The 26,112-nt window shown below is 32.3% G+C and overlaps 1 protein-coding gene across 3 annotated transcripts in view; it reads left to right on the top strand.

Annotated features, from left to right (window-relative positions):
• The window catches only part of LOC129946181 (uncharacterized), a 54,660-nt gene that overhangs the window by 14,657 nt on the left and 13,891 nt on the right, over positions 1-26,112 (top strand). For 2 of the 3 annotated variants that reach the window (XM_056056265.1, XM_056056267.1), the window contains exons 2-4: positions 2,029-2,341; positions 8,972-9,285; positions 24,298-24,547. In XM_056056265.1, coding sequence (XP_055912240.1) covers positions 2,265-2,341; positions 8,972-9,285; positions 24,298-24,547 — 641 coding nt within the window. In that variant the 5' untranslated portion in view covers positions 2,029-2,264. Of the gene's footprint in view, positions 1-2,018; positions 2,342-8,971; positions 9,286-24,297; positions 24,548-26,112 lie in introns of all 3 variants that reach the window. The other variant, XM_056056266.1, reaches the window with a different exon arrangement.

The raw sequence follows: 26,112 nt of genomic DNA, 5'->3' as shown, positions 1-26,112 counted from the left end.
TGCTAAGGGTTTAGGTTTTCTCCGACGATGCAAGAAGTGTTTTACCCCTTCTGAACTGGCTATAATTTACAAAATCTTTTATTCGTCCAAAACTTGAGTATAACTCTCATATTTGGGCTGGGGCTCTAATAACATACTTGAGTCTTCTGGGTAGAATTTAAAAAAGGGATCTAAAAATTGTTGGAGATCGTTCTCTCACCGAAACATTTGCTTCTCTTGAGCACCGCGAGCTGCAAGGTCTCATACCCGTCATTGTTTTATCTTTATATTTATAAACAATCCTCTATTGAAATAGCCAGTTGCATTCCTCCCCTTAAACAATTCAACCGTAATACCCGGACTACTAGGAACGCCCAATTTCGGACGTACTGTTAAGCACAAATTCACGAATGTGGAATGCTTTACCAGTTTCAATAATTCCCACTCATTACAATGTGCAGACATTGAAAATCAATGTGCAATGGGTTCTCCTTTCTTATCCTTTCCTCCTTTCCTAATTGCTCACATTGCTTTTAATCATTGTAAGGGTAATCATAACCCCTTTATTGCGAGCATAATAAAATAAAAAAAAAACATTTCATTACAATTAAAAACATACAAATAAAAAAGTTTTAAACTACAGTAACTGGTCGAGTGCATTAAGTTAAAAATCCCTTCCAATCCTTTCTATTGCACAAAGTACAGTTTGATGGTAGTTCAATACGATGAAATATATATTGTTAAGTTTCAAGATCTCAACTCGTACTCTAGAGACAAGGCTTATAGCTTTTGTCGACAATTCATAATCGAAATAGTTTGTTTCCGATGAAATCTGGTGATTGAGGTACCTATAGGTATTCCTGGATCTTATAAGTGTTGCTCTGGAAAGATGCTGATTGAAATTTCTTTCGTCAATTTTAGAAGTTACATTGGAAAATATAGGAGTCCATTAATCCACATTAGACTCCATTAAGTTTAGGTTAGTATCATGGGAGATGGCTGATTCCATTTCTTGAAAGGAAAGGCATTAGATTGTTTTTTTTAAGAAAGTTAAAATGATTTCTAGTCTGAATTTCGTTAAATTTTCATACAATTTTGTTTTAAATTATTCTGACAAATCGTCTTTCACTGTATCAACTTTCAAATATAAAAATCCCACTATTGTGGAAGGCTTTTTGGAAATCTATCACTATACCTTATATGCAATTTAAAAAAAAAGAACACGCTTAATGATTCAAGCTTTTGAACTAGTATGGTCATGAATGGATCTAACTATTTTTGTTGGACATTTATTTTGGTTAGCAGTTTCAAAGCAAGATCAATTTGTTATAAAAGCAATATACATTACTAGAAGGAAGAATACGTTCAGAAGAATACAAGTGATTTCAAATATACATATGAGTTATTTAATGTAATTTTTTTTAAATATTTCAAACATTGACAATGATTCCTAGTTGTAGTCTCTACCGACGGAAAAAAGTGAATAATGTCAAATTTAATATTAAACAGCTTTCAAATGATTGCTAAATATAAAAACTTCTTGTATACACTTCTTCTTCCACGTTCAAAGTCATCAATATGTTTAATTTTTGTAAACATATTGATAAAAAATGTTATTTTATTTTGTTAAATAGGTGCCTTTTTTAATTAAGTCCAACAAATGAGAAAAACAATGTTTCAATTTAATTTTTCATAAAATTAATATATAAGTTCAAGGAATGCATTCCAAAATCTTACCAGAAAAACAGCCTTGTTAAATCAAACATAAAAAAAAAAACAAATTATATTTTACATCTCTTGGCACCTTTTCAAAATTCAAAAACAAAAATTAAAATTAAAAATATAAAAACAAAAACATTTTATTTGAAACAAATACACAATCCATTGCTCCATCGGTTGAATTCTGATACAAATATTATATTTTGTTGTGTGTTTATTTTTGATTAAAACCAAAAAAACTAAGTCGTCAATGTTGAAAATCCTTGCCTTTATTAAAAAGAAGAAAAGAAAAATACATGAGTGTACCTATCTCAACACAGCTTTTTATAGATTAAGATCGTTTGCCGGCGGGATAATCTTTTCCTACATAAAGTATTAAGAGTCATCGTCGTCGTTCACACAAAAGTGAATGTGAATTTCTAGTTTTGTAAAAGTGTAATAATGATTTATGTTTAATAAAAATAAAAAAAAATAAAAAACATGAGTGTGCAAAAGGATAAAAGTACATTGAGTTGTTGCCAATAAAGTGCTGGATTAAATTCAAATATTACATATTTCTTTTTATTATGGGAGACTTACAAGCAACGATTGAATTTTCAGTGGAACTTTACAAATTCTATAATGTGGACTTGTTTCAGAGGGGGTAAGTTAAAAAATATATAAATATATAAGAGTGTGAATGTTTTTTTCCTTATTATATAAAAATATATAAAATATACCTTTTCTACCTGTAATCCTTGAGAAGGTTCATACGAGTAGAAACATTATACTATCCGGATCTATTTTAGGAGAAAGTCAATTTTATATAGAAAGAAAAAGTTCATAGGCACATTGAGTATCTGTTGTGTACAGAAAAATGCAATTTATTATATTGTGGCTGTGATGGGATGTTGAACTTTGCACAAGAGAGCTTCTAAAAATAAACTCTGTCCCATAAAATAAGATTTCATTTAATTTTTGTTTTTATTTTTTTTTTTAATGTGGTGATAGCAAAATTCCATAGATGAAGGCAGACAAGACTGAAATACACTTTTTGTGATTCTTGCATTGTGTCTTGGGTTTTGGTAAAAACAAAAATGCAAACAGTTCTGTTGATTTTGTATATTAAATAAAAATGAAAAACTGTATGTTATTTTTAAATGGTTGTGTGAGAAATCATGTCACGGAATATTCATATTTCCAAAATATCAACCACCTGAATGTTAATAGACCATGGCATATGGACTTTAGTTAGTTTATATTTAAGTGGCATGAATTGAGGAACCAATTGTATTTCGACATGTGTACAAAGGTGATTTTTCATTGAATTTGTCGAATTAAAAAAGTTGGCATTTATCGAAGTTTCTAGGAGACTAGAATCGTCCATATCTCAAGAACCAGTAGAAACATCGACTTCAAATAAATTCTGTTGTATAGATAATAACACAGAGGGATGCAGAAAGGACGCTTCAAAAAATTGAGTGAGTTTTTTTCCAGAGAAATTAAAAAAAAAAGTAAAAAATTTGGTCAACCTATCGACTTGAACTATTAACTTCCCATATGATGTTATTGTAATGGGTCCGATTTGTCAAATTGAAAATTTTGACATTTCTTGATGTTTTAAGGTCTTTAGAAAGATGTCTGTGCGTGCTTGTGCACGTACGTTCGCTACTTTTTTCGTCGTCCATAGCTTAAGAACCAGAAGAGATATTGACTTCAAATAAATGTTGATATCCAGATAATAAGGCAGAAAGATGCAGAAATGGCTTTCAAGAAAATTGCGTGGGTGTTTTTTTAGGATAGCATCTTACAAAAAGAAGAAGAAAATGTTGGTTAACCCTAAATATCTCATAACCCAGATAGAGACTTGAATTTAATTGAATATTATATAATGTAGAGCGATACCAAACTAGTATATTATTAAAAAAAAATCCAATTAACATTTTTTTTTTGTATGAATTAAAAAAAAAGAAAAAAAAAATGTCACCGCGAAAATGTTTCAAAATAAAAATGATTTCATCTCTAAAACAATTTGGTGGAACGAAAAATAACGATTGTAACTTTAGGTAAAATTTTAAGAAAAATCGACGTAGCATTTTTTTTATAAAATATAAAAACCTAAAAAAAAATATTATTCAAAGTTGGTAAAAATTAAATTTCGACTCAAATATCTTTTCAAAAACTTGAGATTATGGCTTTTAGATAATTTAATCCAATAAAAAATATAGTTTCAACATTCAGAGAAAAATCGAATCGACAGTTTTTTTACAAAAAATAAAAACTTAAAAGAAAATTTGACAAAAGTTAGTAAAAATTGGTTTTCGACACCAATATCTTTTCAAAAATTTAAGATTATGGCTTCCAGAGAGTTTTATCTTAAAAGAAATATTGTTTTCAACATTCGAAACAATTTTGAGAAAAATCGAGTTAGCAGTTTTTTTTTTACAAAAAATAAATGCCAAAAAATTTAGTAAAAATTGATTTTCGACTTAAATATGGGTTTAAACTTCATTTATCTTTTAAAAAATATTGTTGTCAACATTCAGTCAAATTTTGAGAAAAATCTAATTAACAGTTTTTTTACAAAAAATAAAAACCTAAAATAAAAGCTTGAGACAAATTTACTTTCGACTCAAATAGCTTTTCAAAAATTAAAAATAGTGTCTTCAAACTTTTTTTATTTCACAGAAAATATTGATTTCGATATTCAGTAGTTTTTTTTAATCCATCAGTCCGTTTTTTTCATAAAAAAAATAAAATCTACAACAAATAGTACGCAAATTTAATAAAAATTGATGTTCAGTTCTCGGTATCTCTCAAAATAAATTCATCATCCAATTTGTTAAAATTTAAGAAATGCTACTAAAATTGATAAAAATTCGACTAAAAATCTATTTAACAAAACTGGATTTTTAAACTAAAATATTTCTTTATATGAAAAATATTGTTGTTAATTTTAATTTTTTAAGAATAATTCAACTGACAACTTTTTTAACCCTACACGAAAACCTACAAACTTTTAAGCAAGACAAATCGAGAGACGGTATGACAAGTTATCAGTGTGGGTCGCATGCCAGCCTCTTTTTTTATTAAAAGTGTGACGTGGGCGTGGTTTTGGTTTCAAAAGTAAAGTATCCGAAGTATCTTTTTTCGTGGATGTTGGAATTATGTGTGAAACTCTACATCATTGTACGTTTTGTTGCAAGCATCGATTCTTTTCAGGTTGAATTTTCGACCACTTTGTATCACATATTGGGCGGTTTCCTAGCCATAACTTGACGAATGTTATTTTTTAAGTGCTCAAACGTGAAAATTTCATCTGCATAAACAGTAAACACGGTCTTTCACTTTTCGTAGCTCCACAAAAAAAAGTCCAACGGTGTCGAATCGCATGATCTTGGTGGCCAGTTGATATCACAACGAGAAATTTCGCGGCCAGGAATGTCTGTTGCAATAGAGCAAAATTCACTCAAGTTGTGTGGCATATGGCACCGTCTTGTTGAAATCACGTATTCTCCAAGTCATATTTTCCATAGCAGGCAAAAAAAATCAGAATTGACGGTGGCAGTCGTTATATTGTCGTTTTTGAGGAAATAAGGTCCATTCACAACTCCAGACCAAAGATCGAACCAAACAGTGACTTTTTGTGGATGTAATGGCCTCTCTTCAGTTACTTGATAATTCTCAGAACCCCAAATACGACAATTTTGTTCATTAACATACCTACCGAGTGAGAAATGTTTTTCTTGGCTGAAGAACATTTTGTTCGCAAAATCGACGTTCACCGCCTGTTGTTCAAGCACACATTCGACGTATCTGAGACCGACGTTGTGAATGTTCAGCTGGCTTCAGTTGTTGTGTGAGCTGAACTTTTTATGGATGTAGGTGAAGATTGTAATGCAAAATACGCATTACGACGAGGAATCGACACTTTCGGGTTTTCGGCAACACATTCACTTACAGCAGCGATATTTTCAGTGCTACGATGCACAGCACAGGCCTTACAAACCAATCCAGTCTCTTCAAAATTTTGCCAATTGCTTGCGTATCTGGACGATTATGTAAACCATATAATCTCCTCTTAAAGCACTATATGTGGCTGTAGCAGAATGCCGCGGTGTGCGATAATTAAGCGGTCCATTTTTGTAAATGTCAGGCTTTCAACTGAACAAAAAATTGGTTTGAAAAAAGTCAAATTTAAGCCTTATACTTTTAAAACCGCAAAATGGATAACCCTTTACAACAAAGAATAACGTGTTTGACACATGGCAACATTTTTGGAAAAATCGAACCAACAGATTTTAAGACAACGAAGTAAAACCTAAAAAAAAAAAAACATTTTTAAAACTTGGTAAAAATAGATTTTCGACTCAAATAACTTTTTTTAAATTAAAAATATTTGCTTCAAACCAATTCCATTAAAATTTTTATAAAATCCAAGAGTCAATTTTTTCATAGAAATTTAAGCTTACAAACAAAAAAATTGCAAAATTAAATGAAAGTATTCTTAGAAAAATAAAATCTATATTTTTTTTATATAAAAGAGAGGCTGGGATGCGACCCACACTTATAAGTTCCCATACCGTCTGTCTATTTTTATTTTTTTTTAATTGGATGGTGCAACAATCCGTTTGAGAACTAGGGCCTAGTTACTGACAACTCTCAACCATTCCTGTGTGCGAGTACTGTTGTCAGGGATGGAAGGGACCTATAGTTTTAAGCCGAATCTGAACGGCAAATTTGAAAAAAGCACTTTTCATGACAAGAATTACTCTTGGAGAATTTGTCAATTCCTCGAAAGAGGCAGTACCCGTGAAAAAAAACTTTAGGTGGCATAGGCAGGGATCGAACCCTCTCGCATGACAGGTACTTCGTATGTCTATTTTCCTTGCTTAAAAGCTTGTAGTTTTTCGTGTTAGGTTTAAACAGTTGTTAGTTGAATTATTCTTACAAATTTTAAAATTACCAACAATATTTTTCATACAAGGAAATAGTTTAGTTTGAAAATCTAGTTTTGTTAAATAGATTTTTAGTGGAAAAAATTGTGTTACCGACTTAAGTAGTATTTCTTAAATTTTAACAAATTGGATGAATGAAATTAATTTGAGAGATATCGAGAACTGAACATCAATTTTTATCAAATTTGCGTACTATTTCTTGTAGATTTTATTTTCTTATGAAAAAACGGACTGTTCCATTTTTATAAAAAAAATACTGAAAATCAAGAACAATAAAAATTCGATTTTTCTCAAAATTTGACTCAATATTGACCAATATCTCAGAATTTTTAAAAGATACTTGAACCGAAAATCAATTTTTATCAACTTTTATTAATTCTATTGTTTTGGTTTTATTTTTTTTTTTAAACTGACATTTCGATGTGTCTCAAAATTTGTTGAATGTTGAAAGTAATATATCTTATAAGCTTAAATTAGTTGGAAGCTATAATCTTTAATTTTTAAAAAGATATTTGAGTCGAAAATCAAGTTTTAGCAACTTTTATTCTTTTTTTGTTTAGGTTTTTATTTTTGTAAAAAACGTTATCTTTGGTTGCACACAATTATTTTGGAGATAAAATCATTTTGTATTCGTAAATTTTTGAGGTGACAAATTTGTGTTTTCAGTTTTTTTGTTTTATAAAAACTGTTTATTGGATTTTTCTCAAAAATATACTTGTTTGGTATCACATTACAATATATTATATAAAATTTAATTTAAGTCTCTAGCATTTTTGGTTCGTAAGATATTTAGCGTTAACCAAAATTTTCACCATTTTTTAAACTGCTTTGGTAAAAAAAAACCGCCGACGCAATTCTCTTGAGAGCCCTTTCTGCATCTTTGTGCCTCATTATCTGTGTAACCAAATTTGTTTGAAGTGGATATTTCTTCAGGTTCTTGAGCTATGGTAGACGAAAAAAACTTCGCGAACGTGCGGCTGTACGAACCTACGTACACACGCACGCACAGACATCTTTCTAAAAATCTTTTATTTCGACTCTAGAGACTTTGAAACGTCGAGAATTGTCAAAATAACTGTCAATAACTTCCTATGGGAAGTTAAAAATAAAATCTTTCAAGAAAAGCTACTGAAAATGGTATTATACTAAAAATGTCGATAATAAAAGTAGATTTCGTAATCAAAATTCATATTCAAAATAGTGTTGGTAATTTTGACAAATTTTTAAATATCAACAAAAAAAACGATAAGAAATGGTTTTCGACTTGGAACTAAAAATCAGAAAAATTCATAGTAAGCTAAGCTATTTCAAAGCAACAGAAATTTAAATTTGGGAAAGCTTTATTTACTATCGTATCATATCTATTTTTCGAGGTCCTACTCTGTAGTTTGTTCCAAGACAAAAATTTACCGAATTAGGATATTTTTAACTTTCTATTTGTAATTTGAAACAAAATATACTGGATATAGATGTTAAAAGTAAAGGTACATGGATTCATTTTTTTCATAAACCTACACTATGTCAGTGAAAACTTTTGGACTAAATTTAATTTGGTTTTTATTTCGCAGATTAAAGCAATACTTTTTGCTTATATAGGTTATATCTTCTCTTTGATTAATTTGACCCCTCAAGGCTCTTTGTGATCTGTTTAAAAATATTTTTGAGGAAAATTGAGGAATTTCTTTTTATTTTGCAAAGTGAAAAACTTCCCAGGAAGTTTATAATGATTCAAACTGATTGTTTTTCATATAAAACAGTCTATGAATCCTCTAAATTTACTAAATTTACTAAGGCAAAAGTCTATGAATCCTATAAATTTACCAAGGCAAACAAAAAATCATCCAAGTTTTTAAAAAGCCGTTCAGATTCGAAATAAAAACTGTATTCTACATATTACCTTCACAACAATAATTAAAGGAGTTGCAAGTTAATAGGCCCAGGTCATCTTCAAGGTGTAAGGTTTCACCTTTCCTTTATTTATTTGTAGACTGATCAAGAACAGAAGATATTTTCGATCACAAAAAATCATCCCATAGATTATATCAGATTATATTTATGTTTGGAATCTTTAAACTTTTACATTTAGAAATATAAAGAGCCAGTTGGACAATCTAGGGCCAACATTGTAATTTATATTAAAACTTTTCAGCTTTCTGATTTATTTAAGTTAAGTGAATATTCGCAAAAGTTAAATTTAAATATATTTGCTGAACTACAAGTGAACTTATTTTCCCAGACTATGCATGTGTACATTCTTTTCTTATTTATCATTTTAAATTTGATAGAAAAAAAGCTCTTTGAAGTAATGCGATTTTTTTTATTTTATCTATTTTAAGACTATACCAAGTTCGATGCTCTTTGCGGGTATCCCCGAGACTACCAGTTCAAGTTGAAACTACAATTTCCGAAAAATCGCTTTCACAACCCGCACAACAACAACAACAACAGCAACCGCAACAACAACAACAGCAGCAGCAACAACCTTCAGAGGAGCAAGATGAAGTGCAGCAAAATTTACCACAAAATAATGTTCTACCAGGATCTGCTTGTATAATAAATGGTGCTGGAGCATCACGAGTTTTCCAAATACTCTATCGCAATGAGGAAGTAACACTCCGTGACGTTGTACTCTTTCGAACTCATTTACTGGGTAAGTTATGTAACTGCTAAGCTAAGGCTAACATACATAATGTATTGCTGTATTGTCAGTAAAGTATAACGTATTTTATAACAATGCATTATGGCAAAAGTTCTAAAAACAACCCCATCATATTTGTACCTGATCGGAACGCAACCATGAGCTGAGCACGTTATACTCGTATAGATGCAAGATGCTGCTCAATTTTATTTTTGGTTCTGAAAGTTTGCCAACAAAATTCTTGGTAAACAGTACCTATTAATTTATGAAATTAATCAGATTACATTGACCTTAGTTACGCATGGTTGATGCATGATGCATAATAATAGGGTGGCCCGTATTTATGACAAAAAAAGTTTAAGGCCCAAAATAATAACATATCTCAAGTTATGAATTTCTTGATTATGAGAGTTTTTCGAACTTTTGAAAAGCAAAATATGTCTTAAGTCTTTTTAAAAGTAACCTATTGACAAGTCTTCGAACAAAAACAATTCGACATCTAACAATTTAAAATCAGGAAAATAAAATAATTTCACAAACATTCGACTTTTTCATAATAAATTAAATTATTAATTACATATGTACATACTCGTATATTGTGGGCTGCATGAATTTGGTAAATAAGATCAACACGACGACATTTTGAAAGGGATTAGTTTCTCTTCAGGTTAATAAATGTGGTTAATAAGAATTATGTACGTGTCCTTTATTTTGATTTTTTTCGATTTTCAAGTGGTTTCGACTATAAGTTGGTGTAATTTGAATTTAACAAGAGAAAAATATATTTAAAACAGTAGTAGATAAACTTGAAGTAAAGATAATGTACCTATAATTTTTAAATAATTAACTTGATTTGTGAGAAGATATATAACTTAATTGAGGAAAAGGACAGTATTTCTATAACACTTCTATTAAAACAACGTTTTTCGAAAAAACTTTCAAAACACATTTAGAAACTATACTTCCACAACTCTTTCTCAACTGATATTTAGAAATTGTTCATGGCAAAGGACCGAAAATCTGCACCTGTCACTTTGATGCACATGCACAATTCATATGAAACAAACTAATAGTTTATTAAAAAACACAGAACAAATAAAAACCTAAGAAATTATAATAAAGTACGACAATTTCAAAAATTATTCGAAGTTATGAAATTGATCAGAGGATAGAATCCTGACTGTTTAACTCGATTTTCAATTAAAATTTCGATTTCACTTCACTCGATTTTACATATACACTCGGCTTCAACTGAATATCCTCAAACATTTAAAAAAATATTGTTTACATTGTTTCAAATATTGATGGTTGTTGTGCTATCTGTTGACACTAACTAATCCGTTAAGATGTTAAACAAACATTTCCAAAAACATTATCCAGATATATGTATGTAACGTGTTTCATACGTGAAGCAGACGTTTTTTTAAGTCAACTGAATAGTAACAACGACAACTTAATCGTTGTTTATAAACGTTTTCAAGTACTAAATAAATAGATAAATTTGGTGGCGCAACAGTCCGCCGAGAACTAGGGCCTAGAGACTTACAACTCTCAACCATACTTGGGTTCGAGATATGTTGTCAGGGATGAAAGGGACCTTCAGTTTTATAATATAATAATAATTATTATTTGGGAAAGCACTTTTCTTTACAAGCAAAAAGCAGTACCCACGAAAAAGCTTTAGATGGTAGAAGCAGGGATTGAGCACAAGACATCTGGCATCATAGTCCTACGCTCACTACAATGTTTTCAATGAAATCCAATTTCTGAACTAAAATGTTAACACCAATGAGTAGATCGTAGGTCTTCATGCCTTAGAAATGTTTCAAAATAAAAAATGTTTTTTTTTAAGTTAAAAAAAGAAAGATTTGCACTTTTCAAAATCATCATACAATTTATTTTTAAGAGATATTTTGAGTTTTAACTTAGGCTTAAAAAAAACGTTTTTGATGTAATAGAAACATTTAAAGGCAAAATTCGAATCTAGGACATCTTAATCCTTTAAAAAGAAATGTAATTTATCGATCAATACCATTAAAACTTGGAAAGAGAAGCAAAACTTGCACTTCCTTTAATTACGGTCATACTCATCTTGTCTAAACATTATCAAATATACTTTAGGATGGTTAGTGTCAACAGTTAATGAGGGTGGTCGTCAGTTTAAAGACAAAGAATCCTTAATTCATGCAATGAACTTAGCGTGAACCGAAAGGTAAAGGTATCCAGTACCAAACTTAACACAAACTGTTTTAGTTTAATCAAATACAAATTTTAATTCTAATGCCAGCAAATGGCACAAAAACCCGCAATATTCTGAAAGAAATGGAAAAATTAATTTCAAAAATGTTTGAATTTATTTTATTATTTTAGCCTTATTTTGCGACATTTAAGTTTAAAGTTGGATAATACAAAAAAGGAATTGTTGGTCTATTGATATTTATTTGATTTTGATATGAAATGAAGAGTATTTTTTGTACCATTTGTTTTTTTATTGTTTTTTACAAAAAGGTTGTTATTTATTTAGTATTAACTTTTTGGAAATTAAATGTTTTTATTTAAAAGATGACATATATTTTTTTGTATTTTCTTAAAGAACTATTTAAGGACTTAGAAGTACCCGTGGCTTGATGATTAGTGCGTTTGGATTGTCATGCCAGAAGTTTTGGGTTCATATATTGCCTGTACTATCTAAACCTTTTTCACGGGTAGTGCCTCTTATGAGGAATTGACAAATCTTCCAGGAGTAATTCTTGTCATGAAAAGTACTTTCTCAAATTGGCCGTTTGGATTCGGCTTAAGACTGTAGGACCCCTCCCATTCCTGACAACATTACTCGCGCACAGCAATGGTTGAGAGTTGTAAGTTGTAAGTTTTTTTTTTTTTTTATCAAATCATTCTTTAAAAAAATAAATTGGTGCCGCAATTACTTCAGTAGTTTAAACTAACCAATTTTTATTTTCTATTTAAACATCCGATAACAAATTTTAACATGTCTTGTTTATTAACACATTTTGGCGAAATTAACGATCCATCCTCCAGAGCCTTTTGGGGTGGTTTTGATGAAGCAGACGATGAAGAAGTGCGAAAAAAAATTAGAATGGGACTCTTCTTCGAAAGCTGCACCAATTTCGGTTGAACTTATAGTCTTGTTTGAAGGTTTTAATATTATTAAATTTGGAGAACAGGTCCTTTTGAGAGATACACAAGAGTTATGTCGAATAAATGACAAGGGTATATCGCTTCATAAATTGAATGGTAAAAGCAAAATCATTGGATTGCTTGAGGAAAACCTTTCCAGTAGTTCAGAACTAGCAAACTTGCTGATGCCTTTTTGTAAATCAGCCAAATAGTTGTCACAATAACTATACAACCGAAAGTTGAATACAAAAGCGAAAATATATCTGCATTTAAGGATGAAATTACGTTTGTACTAGGTGTGAATTCTGGACTGCGGACTGTTAAAGAATTGGAAGCACCTAATTTAATTGTTGGAGCTGCAGCTGGAATCTCTTCGTATAGGAACATTAAAGAGTTGCCTGTAAATTCCTCCTATATTGCCTACACTGATAAGTTGGAATTGGACACATTGTCTGCTGCTCCAATATTAAAATTATTATCAGAAATTGGCATTGAGTGTGCGGATATCCAAAACAACGAGACCAATCCCATTTGTACATGTAGTTTTAGTAAATTTATAAAGTTGTTAAGGTTTAATAAATTTGGTTGAGAGTAAAAAAAAAAAAAAAAGTTACTTGGACCTCAACGGTATTTTGCGAAAAATAATAAAACTTTTGAAAGGACCGTTTAGACATAGATATGCAAAAAAGTGATATTTTTGACGATTGACATTTTTTTAAAACACTGTAACTTCTAAGCGTTTATTTGTAGGAAAAAAAAACTTAACTTATTTCTAAGTAAATCAAGTGATATACGAGTTGAAAAACTTTCTTGTAGCATTTACCGTTCAAAATTTATAGCTTAAAGACAATTTTGACGAAAAACCTTAATGGCTTTTATTTTCACATGGTATTTTTGGGGACTTTTTTACTCATTAATAGCGATGTCGTCAGTGTTTGTACCAATTTTCATCAGTATGCAAATCAGACCCAGCTGAAAAATTTCTATATTAACTTGGTTATACCGTGAGCTGTTTTCATTTGTCCATTTGTTCCCTGTCTCTTTGTCAGATGTTTTTTTTTTGTATTGATGTCTTTTGTGTCGTATCACCTGAAGCTCTCTCCCTAAAACGATCAAGGCATTTCCGGATGATGTTTTTCAATACCATTTTCGGATGACCAGGTAGCAAATGAGCCCCTACAAATTTATAACTATTAATTTGAATCAACCTAAGTAAGTTTTGATAAACTCAAACTACTGACGGACTCAAAATTTACCTCACAATCCGGAAGCAAATAATTTTTCTTTCAAAAAAATAATTTGTTTATTCCAATCGATATAAACTGACGGGCTCAAAATTTACCTCACAATCAAATACTTTATTTCAAATACTTTATATCAACGACAATATTTTTTTTTTTTTTGTTAAAGCTTTAATAAATATATATTAAATGGACAGTTTTTCTATTGGATAGTTCTGCGTGCTTAAGAACCAAATGACGCCAAAGCCAATGTAGCTAAAACACTAGTACATTTCCAAAAGCCCGATAATTAACTTATTTTCTTTAGGTTACTTCATTGAAAGTAATTGTAATAGTACCAAATTCTCGAATTGAAAATGTTGACATTTCTCCAGCGACGTTTCCAGCTCCCTAGAATCTGAATACAAAATTTTTAGAAAGATGAATGTCATGCATGTTTACGAACGTTCGCATGTCCGTACATCCGAAAAGCTTTTCAAGAAATGATATCAAATAAATTTTGTTATTTAGATAATAATGCAGAAAAGGGCAGAAAGTTCTCTCAACAAAATTGAGTGGGTGGATTTTTACAATTGTTTAACCCAAAATATCTCACGGAACAATAACGCTAGTCACTTTAATTTATTTTAATATTATAAAAAAAATCAATTAAGGGTTGGCACAATGGCATATCGAATATTTTACGAACAAAAAGTGATCTAATCTCCAAAATAATTTAATGCAACGAAATTGACAGTTTTTTTTGACAAAAAGTAAAAACCTTACAAAACATTAGAAAAAGTTTGTAAAAATTGATTTTCGGGTTAATTATCTTTTTAAAATTTAAAAATAGTGGATTCACAATAATTCATCTTAATAAAAATATTGTTTTCAACATTTACTAAAATTTTGAAAAGAATCGACTTGAGGTTTTTTTTACAAAAAGTAGAACCTAAAAAAAACATAACTCAAACTTTGTAAAAACTGATTTTCGAATCAAATACCTTTTGAAATATTAAAAATATTGGCTTCAAAAATAATTTTAAAACTAAAAAAAATGTTACGCAAAATTGTTTGAAAAATGATATTCTATAACTGGTAAATGAATAAAGGTATTGACTTCAAAATAATTTAATTATGTAATAAATTTTTTTAGAAAAACCCAATCTGTACTTACTTACTTACTTAAGGTGGCGCTACAGTCCGGGGCGGACCTGGGCCTCAACCAACAAGCGTCTCCAGCCAGCTCGGTCCCTAGCTAGCTGTCTCCAGTTTCGCACGCCAAGTTGGTTGAGGTCCTCTCCCACCTGGGTGCGCCACCTGAGTCGCGGTCTTCCTCTACTGCGCCGTCCCTCGGGATTGGATTCGAAGACCTTCCGGGCTGGAGCGTTGATGTCCATCCGCTCTACATGACCTAGCCATCTAAGCCGTTGGACTTTGATTCTGCTAACCAGGTCAGTGTCGCTGTACAGCCCGTACAGCTCGTCGTTATATCTTCTCCTCCATTCTCCATCTATGCGTACGGGACCAAAAATCGCCCGAAGAATTTTTCTCTCGAAGCATCCTAAGACGCTCTCATCTTTCTTTGACAGGGTCCAGGCCTCAGCGCCATAAATGAGAACCGGGATGATGAGTGTCTTATAGATGGTGATTTTACATGCTCGAGAGAGGACTTTACTTCTCAATTGCCTTCTAAGTCCAAAGAAGCAGCGATTTGCAAGAGTTATTCTTCGTTTGATTTCAGCGCTGGTGTCGTTGTCTGCATTAATAGCGGTGCCTAGGTAGACAAAGTCCTTAACTACCTCAAAGTTATAGCTGTCCATGGTGACGTTTTGTCCAAGACGTCGTCGTTCAGTGTCCTTTTTTGATGACAGCATATACTTGGTCTTGCCCTCATTGACCACTAAACCCATCTTCTTCGCTTCCGTCGCAATGCTCAAAAACGCACCACTGACATCACGCTTTGATCTTCCAATTATGTCAATATCATCTGCGTATCCGAGTAATTGGATGGATCTTTGGAAGATTGTGCCTCTAGTGTTGACGATTGAGTTTTGCACAATTCTTTCCAGAACGATGTTGAAGAAGTCGCATGACAGTGCATCGCCTTGTCTAAAACCTTTTTTGACATCAAATGCATCGGTAAGATCTTTTCCGACCTTGATAGAGCAGCGTGCATTCTCCATCGTCATTCTGCACAAACGGATAAGTTTGACAGGGATGCCAAAACTAGACATTGCTCGGTAGAGCTCTTCCCTATAGATGCTGTCATACGCGGCTTTAAAATCGATAAAGAGATGGTGGGTATCGATTTGAAGCTCCTGGGTTTTTTCCAAGATCTGCCGTAGTGTGAATATTTGGTCGATAGTGGACTTTCCTGGTCTGAAGCCACACTGATAAGGACCAATCAGGTTGTTGACGAATGGCTTCAGACGTTCACATAATACGGCAGAGAGGATCTTATACGCAATGTTAAGGAGACTGATGCCTCTGTAGTTGGCGCAGTTTAGAGGGTCTCCTTTCTTATGTATCGGGCACACTATGCTGAGATTCCACTCATCGGGCATGCTTTCTTCCGACCAAATTTTGCAGATGAGTTGGTGCATGCTCCCTACCAAGTCATCGCCTGCTGCTTTGAATAGTTCGGCGGTGATGCCGTCAGCTCCAGCAGCTTTGTTTGACTTAAGTTTAGATATAGCTATCTTCACTTCGTCAAGGTCGGGTAGGCGGAATTGTTGATCTGCGTCGCCGAGGTTGAGTGGTTCTATCTCCCTTACAGCGGAGTTCGGTTCGTCATCGCCGTTATATAATTTGGAGAAGTGATCTTTCCATATTCTCAGCATCGACTGTGGTTCTACTACGATGTTCCCTTGATCGTCTTTACAGGCTTCGGTTCGTGGCAATCTGTATTTGCTGTATTTGCTTATAAAAGAAAATATAAACTTTCAAGAAATACTACTAAAATTCGTAAAAATTGGTTTTCGACTAAAAATCTCGTTAGCAAAATTTGGTTTAGAAACCAAAGTATTTTATCAAATGCAAAATATTGTTGGTGATTTTTTAAATATTTTTTTAAAATAATTTAACTACCAACTGTCACTAGAGCTATGGACTTTAATTCTAAAAATAGATTTAATTCATCGTATAGAAAGTTTTATCATGTTTGTAGAAATCAATACGTCTTTCCGGACGATTTTTGAATCTGTTTTTTTTTTTCAATCAACGTCTTTTTCTTTGACATATTTAGTCCTGTATATATGTATGTATAGCGAATTATGGTACTACCAAGGCGGATATAATTAAGTTGTAAAGCCATATTGTGTGTACTGAAAAAGAAGTAACGAATACACCCAGCAGAGCAGAGTAGAGCACAGTATACAAGGCACAGTGCTTCTGGATTTTAATACGATTTTCTCGCATCATCGTCATCATCACCTATACAGAGAACCAATTAAGATAGCATAAGGTAATGATATGCTAATAGGCTACTTAAAACCTTACATTATTGGATTTTGGTGCCTTTGTTCCTGATAATATACTCTTGTATACTCGTATATCAAGAATAGCTAAGCTATACATAATCATATATCCTCTCATAGGAGTATGTTTGTGAATCTAATAGGACTTAATAAAGATGATGCACCTGTATACCATAATTAGAATGCTTGTTTACCTACTTGTACCTTGAACATAAGATATAAAAACAGATACGAAAATTATTATTAAATTGATTTAACAGAGTAAATTAAGGATTTTAGGCCTTGAAAAAATTGCATTCATAAAGCGCAACTATAGAGTACTTTCAGATTGAAATTTTCTTTTATGTTATTTGCCTCTTTTCGAAGAAAGTATGTTTAGATTTAGGAGAGAATGCAATCAAATAAAAACTGTTTTTTGTAGTGTTTTCAGAAACAACATTCAATATTTAACGATGAAGTCCTTTCATAATTGTGTAATTTTACGTTCATATACACTTTTCTAAGTAAATTCTTTCTGTTCTATTTAAGACTTGAAAAAGGACATTACGAATTTCTGGCCAAGAGTGTAAACGAAAAGAATTACATAGTATAAAGTGAAAGGTTTGTTATCTAGGTGCATTATTTTTAAAACCATTCATGAGAAAATACAGAATTTTTGTATTTTCTCCAAGCTTATTTCAAGATAAAAGACTCAGGAAAAAAGTAGCAACGAATATTACATATTTTTCTTAACTTTAAAATACAACCAATTATTTTCAAATTACTTTTTATCAAAACGCACATTTTAAGATAAGCGTTTTTGAAAATGATATTATTTTGTGCTTTTTATACCCAAAAATCTATACAAATTCAGTTATAAAATGTATAAATCATTGTCTCAATGGAGATATTTGCCTACAAAAGCCAGCACACAAAAAGGCTTCTTAAAGCTTACAAAAATGCCTTTTAATGAATACCTGAATTGTGTTCTTTTATTTTGTATCTAGCAAGATAGCTAAGTTTCGGCAGAAAAAATTATTGCTGCTTTTACACATAATACTCCGACTATGCCTCTTTTTATTGATTGACATGGTTGATCATGATTTAACTGCTAAGTAAATTATATAATGCAGGATTTAGAGGAGTTATTTTTCAATGGCTGAAATCATATTTAAAAGAAAGAGTTCAAAAAGTAGTAGTTAATTAGGTAATGTGTGAAGCTTATAAAATCTGGAGTACCTCAGGGTTTATATTAACTCCCGCTTTAGGTTGCAGTTGAATGGCCTTGCTACGGCTTTTGCGGATGATATATCGTTTACTTTCCAGTAGCATTCAGAACATAATTGTAACATTCAAATTGAAGAATATCTCGAAATTCTAAGAACTTGGTTCTCGGTTCATAAGTTAATCCTCAGTGAAAAAACTAAAACAACCCCCATTCAAAACTTCTAGTCATCAGCTTTACAATTGCAATTTTATATTACATGGGTCGAATTGTAATAATTCACCTTTCCTTTACATAGTTGTGGTAGACCTAATTTTCAAGCAGCTGATTCTTGTTTCAAAATTGATTTAGTGTAGAGTTTTAAATATCTATTTATTTATTTATTTTATTTATTTATTTATTCAGCTTAATACAAGCTATCATAACTTAACTTAACTTAACACTAGCTTAACATTTTTTTTTTTTTTTTTTTGTAGTTCTTGTTATCAGTTTTCAACATTAATTCATGTGGGCCCTAAGGCCCACATAAAAGCTCTTTAATGTACAAGAACTAACAATTTTGATTTTATTTAACTTAAAATTACAAGGGACGGGGAAATTTGGACTCAAAAAGGGAAAAAGTAAAGGGTATCTTTCAGATGGGATTTGGAAATGTTGAAATCGAAAACTACCATAGCAGCGTTGCAGTGACGAAGAATTCTGGACATTGGTTCAAAGTGCCCGTAATTAGTGCGGTGATGAGGGATATAGAAAAGGGAAACAGATCGCAGATTTCGAGGGTTAGTGTTAACATGTGTTTCTAATCTAACCTAAAATTTTAAAGTTTTGTGTATAGTTGTAATTGCCTAGTTAAGCTTTCAAATCGAAACAATCACACTGTTTTCAGAAAGCGATGAGAGTCTGCAGAAGGAATCAAATGTCAAATTTGACATTTCTATCCACAACTCATTTCTGATTCTGTAATCGGCATGATTGATTGCGATCTTGTTGGGTAGGCTTTCCTGGATAGTTGGACTATGAGATACCTTATTGAGATAGATGGCAAAAACCTGTCAAACGAAGTGCAAAAAGTAAAGTAAAATAAAATTTGCAATGGAAAATTTTAATAATTCACCGGATTTTTACCAAAACAAACAAAAATTCAAATCAATTGTCTGGTTCGTTCAAATTAAATTCATACATTGAATCGGTTGTTCTGTCAGATACCTACATATAGTTGAAGTTTTTTTTGACATTCCAGCTATTTTGGATCAGCTGTTGTCTTACAAGTCAAACACTAAGAAAAAGGTATCTGAATTCCCTATCGGTCTAAATTTGAACGCAGTCATTGGCTGCGTTCAGTCTTGTGTTGGATAGTGCATCTTGGATAGGTGGATTTTTAGATACCTTGTTGAACGAGTTGGATAGCTGTATTGAGATAGCTGTCAAAAAATAAAAACAATAAGAGATAACCTTAATCAGTAATCTATGTTAAATTTCCTCTTAGCCCAATTGGAGTTCTATGCAATGAATAGCTTACTAGCGAAATCTCCAGTTTTAAACGATTTACGTTTAACAGAAAACTATCCGAATGCTGGATACTAAACTAAATGTAAGACCTAGCAAATTGGTCATCTACAACACGAGAACAAAATAAGCTAATTTCGAAGTTTAAAAAAATAGATCATAATTACCTTCTAAAATTCAGAGGCAAATAGCTTCTTCGTCGTACAGACGAAAAATACAACTTTAACTAACATTTTGTATCTTTTTTTTTATTTTCAAGTTTGTTAAAATTCAACCAAGTACACTAGAAATTCTTGGATACCTTTGGATTCCTTTTTTGATATCTCAGCTGTTTTTGATCAGCTGCTCTCTTACACGTCAAAAAACTAACAAAAAGTTATCCGGATAACCTATCGGTTTGAAATTGAACGCAGCCATTGTTACATTTCTAATCAGTCATTTGATCCTTACCTTTTTCTAAAAAGTATGAAAGTGCCTTTAATTTAAATTAAATCAAGACAGTTTGAAAGTAATTTTAAATTAAATTAAACAGAATTAATGTAGTGATTCAAAAAAAAAATTGAAGATTTCACCGTTTAAAACAAAACAAAGGAAACCGTGGTACATCTTAAAACAATAGAAGAACATTATGTACATTCAATACAAAAGCATTCATAATCATACTTCTATGCAACAATAAATCTCTCTCTGACAAAATGAAAGCCTTTATATTTTATTGGACAATAAGAAACACTTTAATAAATAACATAAGTTATCTGATACACCTGCCACACCTGGCATTCATCTGCAATAACTGCACTTACTCCGCTAGTCGCTACTTGCATCGTATCGTAGCGTAGCTCAAGGATCGATTCTCATAGCACATCATCATTGCATTCATTATAATGACTTTGGGCTTTAGGGTGTGTTTGACAATGAATCCTTGAATAGAAGAGAATTCTTATTCACAAATTTACTTACCTACCTACAATCCTACATATACAAATATATCTATAGACATTTATATTCATCATTCAAGGTTTGTATGTTTTATAAGAAAAACATTTTTATTGGTGCAATGAACTTTATTTCTAATTGTTTTGTTTTTGGTATAGAAAAACTTTATGAGTTATGCTCTAACTTTGGAAAAATAATTCAAATTGAATAAAAATATTTGCTGTAATGTAAAATTTTAAGTGCCAACATAATACATAGTTTGAAACAAATGTAACAATAAATGTTAAATTACATATGTTTAGACAAATATTATAAGAATTTGTATTTAAAAAAAAGTTTGCTTAAAGCACTATACAGAACTTCAACTCAGGGGAAAATTATTATGAAGTTACAAAATAAAAAACAATATTTATAAAATAACATCTACGAAGCAAATTTATATTAGCCATGTTTTATTGTTAATTAGACGAACATTTTAGCAAATATTATGCTTGACAATTTTTGTAAAAAATTGAACACCTTTGGAATTAAATAAACGGAGATAATCAAGAAAGAGCAGTTTTCGTGATTTTTGGCGGTCTATGTACAACGTGGACACGAGGTTTTATGTGGCTTTTTGAACAATGTTCAGAATACGAAGAAAAAGGTATGAACAATTTTTCAAATTACTATCCCTCATTCCGAGGTGAAATCTTTATTTTACTGGATTGGAGTGAGTTTTTTTTTCTGGAACAAAAAGATTCAATCTTGCATGTACGTTTGTTTTTAAAAACAAAACTGTACGGTACCCACAAATTTGATAAATTTCAACTGATGAAAGTTACATAAATCACTTTTTATTTTGCTTGATAATTGAATTTAATTTTTATATATTTTTGAAATTTAATTATTCCAAAAGTTTGGAACGTTTGAATTTTAATAGATATGTATGTACTCTCTTATGAAGAGCCTTTATAATTAAGAGGACAAGGAAAACGTTTACATACGAGTATGTACATACATGTATCTGAAATAAAGAAGTCGCTTGATGACGTTGGCGCTGCTTGTAAAAGCTTTGAGGGAATTCCATCAAGTCTTACCACTTTGTTGTTCTTAAGTGCTTCAATTGCGGCAACGATCTCATCTTTACTGGGAGGTCCGGTGCGAATTCGGGGATTAGTTTGTTCAGGCACTTCACGTTGTTTGCGAACACTCGGTTTAAAACCGTGGAAAAGTGTTCTTTACACCTTCTGACTTGTTCATCCACCGAACTTATCACAGTACCGTCTACTTCTTTCAACAGGTGTTGCTTTGAGCTGTGTGCACCGACCAGCTCTTTGGTTATTCTGTAAACGGTCCTGCTGTCGCATCTTCTGCTTCTTGCACCAATGCGTTGATATAGTTACGCTTGTCACGGCGCACACTGCGGTGAACCACTTTCTTCTTCATGCGATACGAAGACATCAGCTCGTTTCTTACTTCCCCTTGTGCAGCAGTTATTCGAGCCCTTAACTGTTTGCGTTCGTTGATCTTTGCCTAAGATGCTTCTGAAAGCCAAGTGTTGCTTCCTTCTTTCCGACCGACTATTCTGTCAGCACGTGAAATGATGACATTTTTCGATGTCGTCATTTATTGTGCTGCTGATTCTTCTCGTTTCGTGTGATAGTTGGTCCCTTAATTGTTGACAGGTTGCGGGGTCGTTTAGTCTGACGTGTTGAATTTGGGGGCTCGTGTTATTCCATTGGATCTTCGAACTGTATAGCTGTACGCAATCTTAGGGTAGCTATTATTAAGTGGTGGCTCCAGGCAAGTCCCATATCTGCGCCTCTTCTGTTTCGTACATCCAAAGACTGCTCTTAAAGCGTCGATTAATCGCGAAGTGGTCAATTTGGTTGGAAGACGCTTACCTGTCCGTCGACAACCAGCTAATTTTATAACAGAATTTGTGTTCCAACACAGTGCCACCAATCACAAGGCTATTGGCGTTGCAGAAGTCAATGAACCTCTCACCATTATCATTGCAATTGCCGACTCTGTGAATACCCATCACATGCCTTAGCCCGTTGTTGTTGTTGCCAACCTTAGCATTGAGGTCTCTTATAACCAAAATAATATCACCGCGGGGAAAGTTGTTGTAGGCGGATCCCAGTTGTCTATAAAAGCATTCTCTCTTCATCAGATGCGAGCTCCGTCGGTGTGTAACGCTGTATAATGGTGACGGGTCGTACTCTACTCTGAAATCTAGCTTTGATAAGCCTTTCCCCAAAGGACTCCCACAAAATAAGGCTCCTGGTTGCCGTTTTTGCAGGAGTAACCCAACACCAGCTTCTCGAGCGTTTCCTGGATCGTGACCAGAGCAGAGCAGTACAGTGTTACATGTCGGTGACTTGTATTTGCCTGATCCCAACCATAGCACTTCGCTTAACCCTAAGATATCTATCCTGTGCCGCATAAATTCTCTCTCTAATTCGAGGAATCTGGCATTTTGCGGACCTTCACTTCCTGCGCCCTCTCATTCCAGAAACCAGTAACCGTAACCTATTCTGAAGAGTCAGAAGACTTCGCCCTTGCAATTTTTGCTAACTTATATATATTTATATAGGGATACACAAATCATTGCCCAGGGGCCACCACGAGAAGGCAAAGCAAGAACTTCGACATGGCAAGAAAGTTGCCTAGCCTACACCAAGTTTTAGGCAATCAGCAACTACCCTATCTGCAATTCCGCAGACACCCCTAAGAACTTATCAAGAAACTATGATAATGACCCTATGTCTTCGGTCTAAAGGTTCGGAACCCATTCAAAATCATTATTTCTAGTATTTTCATGGTGAGTTTAAAAAAAAACGTGTTTGACAATTTCGAAATTCAATCTAGCAATCTACGGTAAATTTGAATATGCGAAAACAAACAAAAGACAATTGTAAAAATAGAAAAATCTGGCCTCATCTTTTTGTTTTTTTTTTTTGAATACCTATATAAAATAGTGCCAAAAAAAGAAAAAAAACATTGATATTTAAAATAAAAAAATAATACAATACATATTTTTTGAAAAACCCCCCTCCCCCAAATCATTTTCTACCTTCGCCCCTCACTTAAATATTATGAGCACAAAGAAAGATATTGACTTCAAATTTATATGTGTACATATATTGCACAAAATATTGCTATGAATATTTTGTTAAAGTTCAAACCAAGACAAATCGACAAATGGCATGTGTCCTCTGAAAATTAAATCATTTCAATTTAGATTTTCAGAACATCAGAAATCCAAAAACTCTAATTTGTTCGGAGCTAAATGCCTTGTTTCGTTTATGGCCACCAACTTAACATTAAGTCCCACGAAGTTCTCAACAAGAATTTTAATTCGACTCGTATGCACAACTTATGTTCCAAATTAGAGCCTAAGGTTTAACACTTATAACCATGTTTTTACCACCAGGCTAAACATAATTATACATAATACCAACATTAATTAAATTCACTAAAACTTTTTTCCTGCGCAATCATTATACTATTTGAAACTTATATTTTCTTCCTCTTTCCGTTTTGTATTTTGTAGTTGACAGTCGACATTTAAAAGAATCAATAGAACGAGCTGAATTCTCTTTACACCTGGAACTATGGTTCGGCGAACAAAACAACGGCTCAAGTAGTCTTTCATTAGCGTCAACCAGGACATTACAGCTGAACTTTCATCCTGCCCGAGGCCTACACTACCATTTGCCAGTTCTGTTCGATTATTTTCACTTGGCGGCAATCAGTCTCGGAATCCATGCTAGTCTTGTAGCATTACATCAACCATACATTAAGTAAGTATATGCATACCTCCATTTTGAATCGCTATGCGCTTCAACTCAGCTATAGAACCAAACAACAATACATAATTCATAAATATATTATATTTTTACATATTTAACTACTTTATATATGAAAATATATACGTACAATATACTCGACTCGTACATACAAACATATCTCAATCATGAAAACGCACAGAACTTTTGACACGTGACTTATTTATAGTTTGCTCTCATTTTCCGCATTGACATAATTTTGTTTAAAATGAACATTTCACATGCAGGCGAATAAAACGTTTCCTTTTTTTGTTCCTCTTCGTTTTGAGTCCTTGCGCTTAGTTTCCTTAACAAGGCAAAGGATTTGATGTGGCCGTGGGTGGGTGGCAGGAGAACTTATAATATAATAGGAATAGCAACGAATGGGCCGGGTTGTCGAGTTGCCGTCGAATGTGACCAGATTTTCATATCCTAAACGAGCCTTACTTTCACGTTTTTGAACACGAAGTGGAACGAACTACCCACAAATGATGATTTTGTTATATTTTTCATGCACTCCTACTCCTATACCTACCTATATGCCTATAACCTATTATAGTAAAATTGGGTTGCAATATATGTATGAAGTTATATGAAATTTTAATACACGCGTACATCATGTATAGATATATACCACCGTTACATACCATGAATTACGTATTATCAACATGAATAAAATATTTTTTTTTTTTTTTAAACTAAATGTGCACACATAGGACGTTTTTTATAATAATAACTTCATATAGTGCGGGAGTGGTGCGCTGGTCATTTGGAGAGTGAATCATTTGCGGGAAAAAAGTACCTACCAAAACTATTTAGCACAGATCTACTAACCTAAATTACTTTTGTTTTGTCTTATTTTTGGAAAAATCAAAGTACAATTAGCACACTAAGAGCCTAATAACTTTTTTAGGGGTAGGTATATTTAAGGGTATAGAGAAGTAAAAATTGTCGTACATTTCTTACATCGTACACACCTTCGTGCTTTTCATTTACTCTTACTATTAATAATAAGGATTTTGGATTTTCAACTGACCCCTCAAAATTTTTGTTGAATTGGTCAATGATTCGTATGATTTTAATAGCCTTCGATAGAGCTGATAATTATGATAAAAGCAATTTAAAAACTGCTCCCCAAACTCTACCTTTTATATAACAATTGAAAATGCTCATTTAAACTTATACCAATTGTAAGAAGGTTAATACTAAGACCCTTTATTTGACCACCCGCTTTATTGAAAGTTTTAAAAATTTTCCAAATAGGGTGAATGTTCCTAATCGAGATAATCTTTGTATCGTTTTACCAATTTATTAGCAGTTAACAACAGTTCAACAGCTTTATACTGCAAGTCACCGAGAAGTTAAATTTGGTTCACTGAAATTAGCCGTAAATTTGATACACCTCATCCGTAAAAAGGGTTACAAAAATGAAAGGCTCTTTGAAAAAATCATTTAGATTCCAAATCGGTTATATTTTTTAACTTTTCACAGGAAGATATTGTAAGCGGTTGGATTTGTCAAATGGGAAATATTTACATTTG

This window comes from Eupeodes corollae, chromosome 2 (assembly GCF_945859685.1).
Source record: "Eupeodes corollae chromosome 2, idEupCoro1.1, whole genome shotgun sequence".
NCBI classification, from domain to species: domain Eukaryota; kingdom Metazoa; phylum Arthropoda; class Insecta; order Diptera; family Syrphidae; genus Eupeodes; species Eupeodes corollae.
The sequence above is the reverse complement of the archived record's forward strand: the minus strand, read 5'-3'. Positions and strand labels throughout refer to the sequence as shown.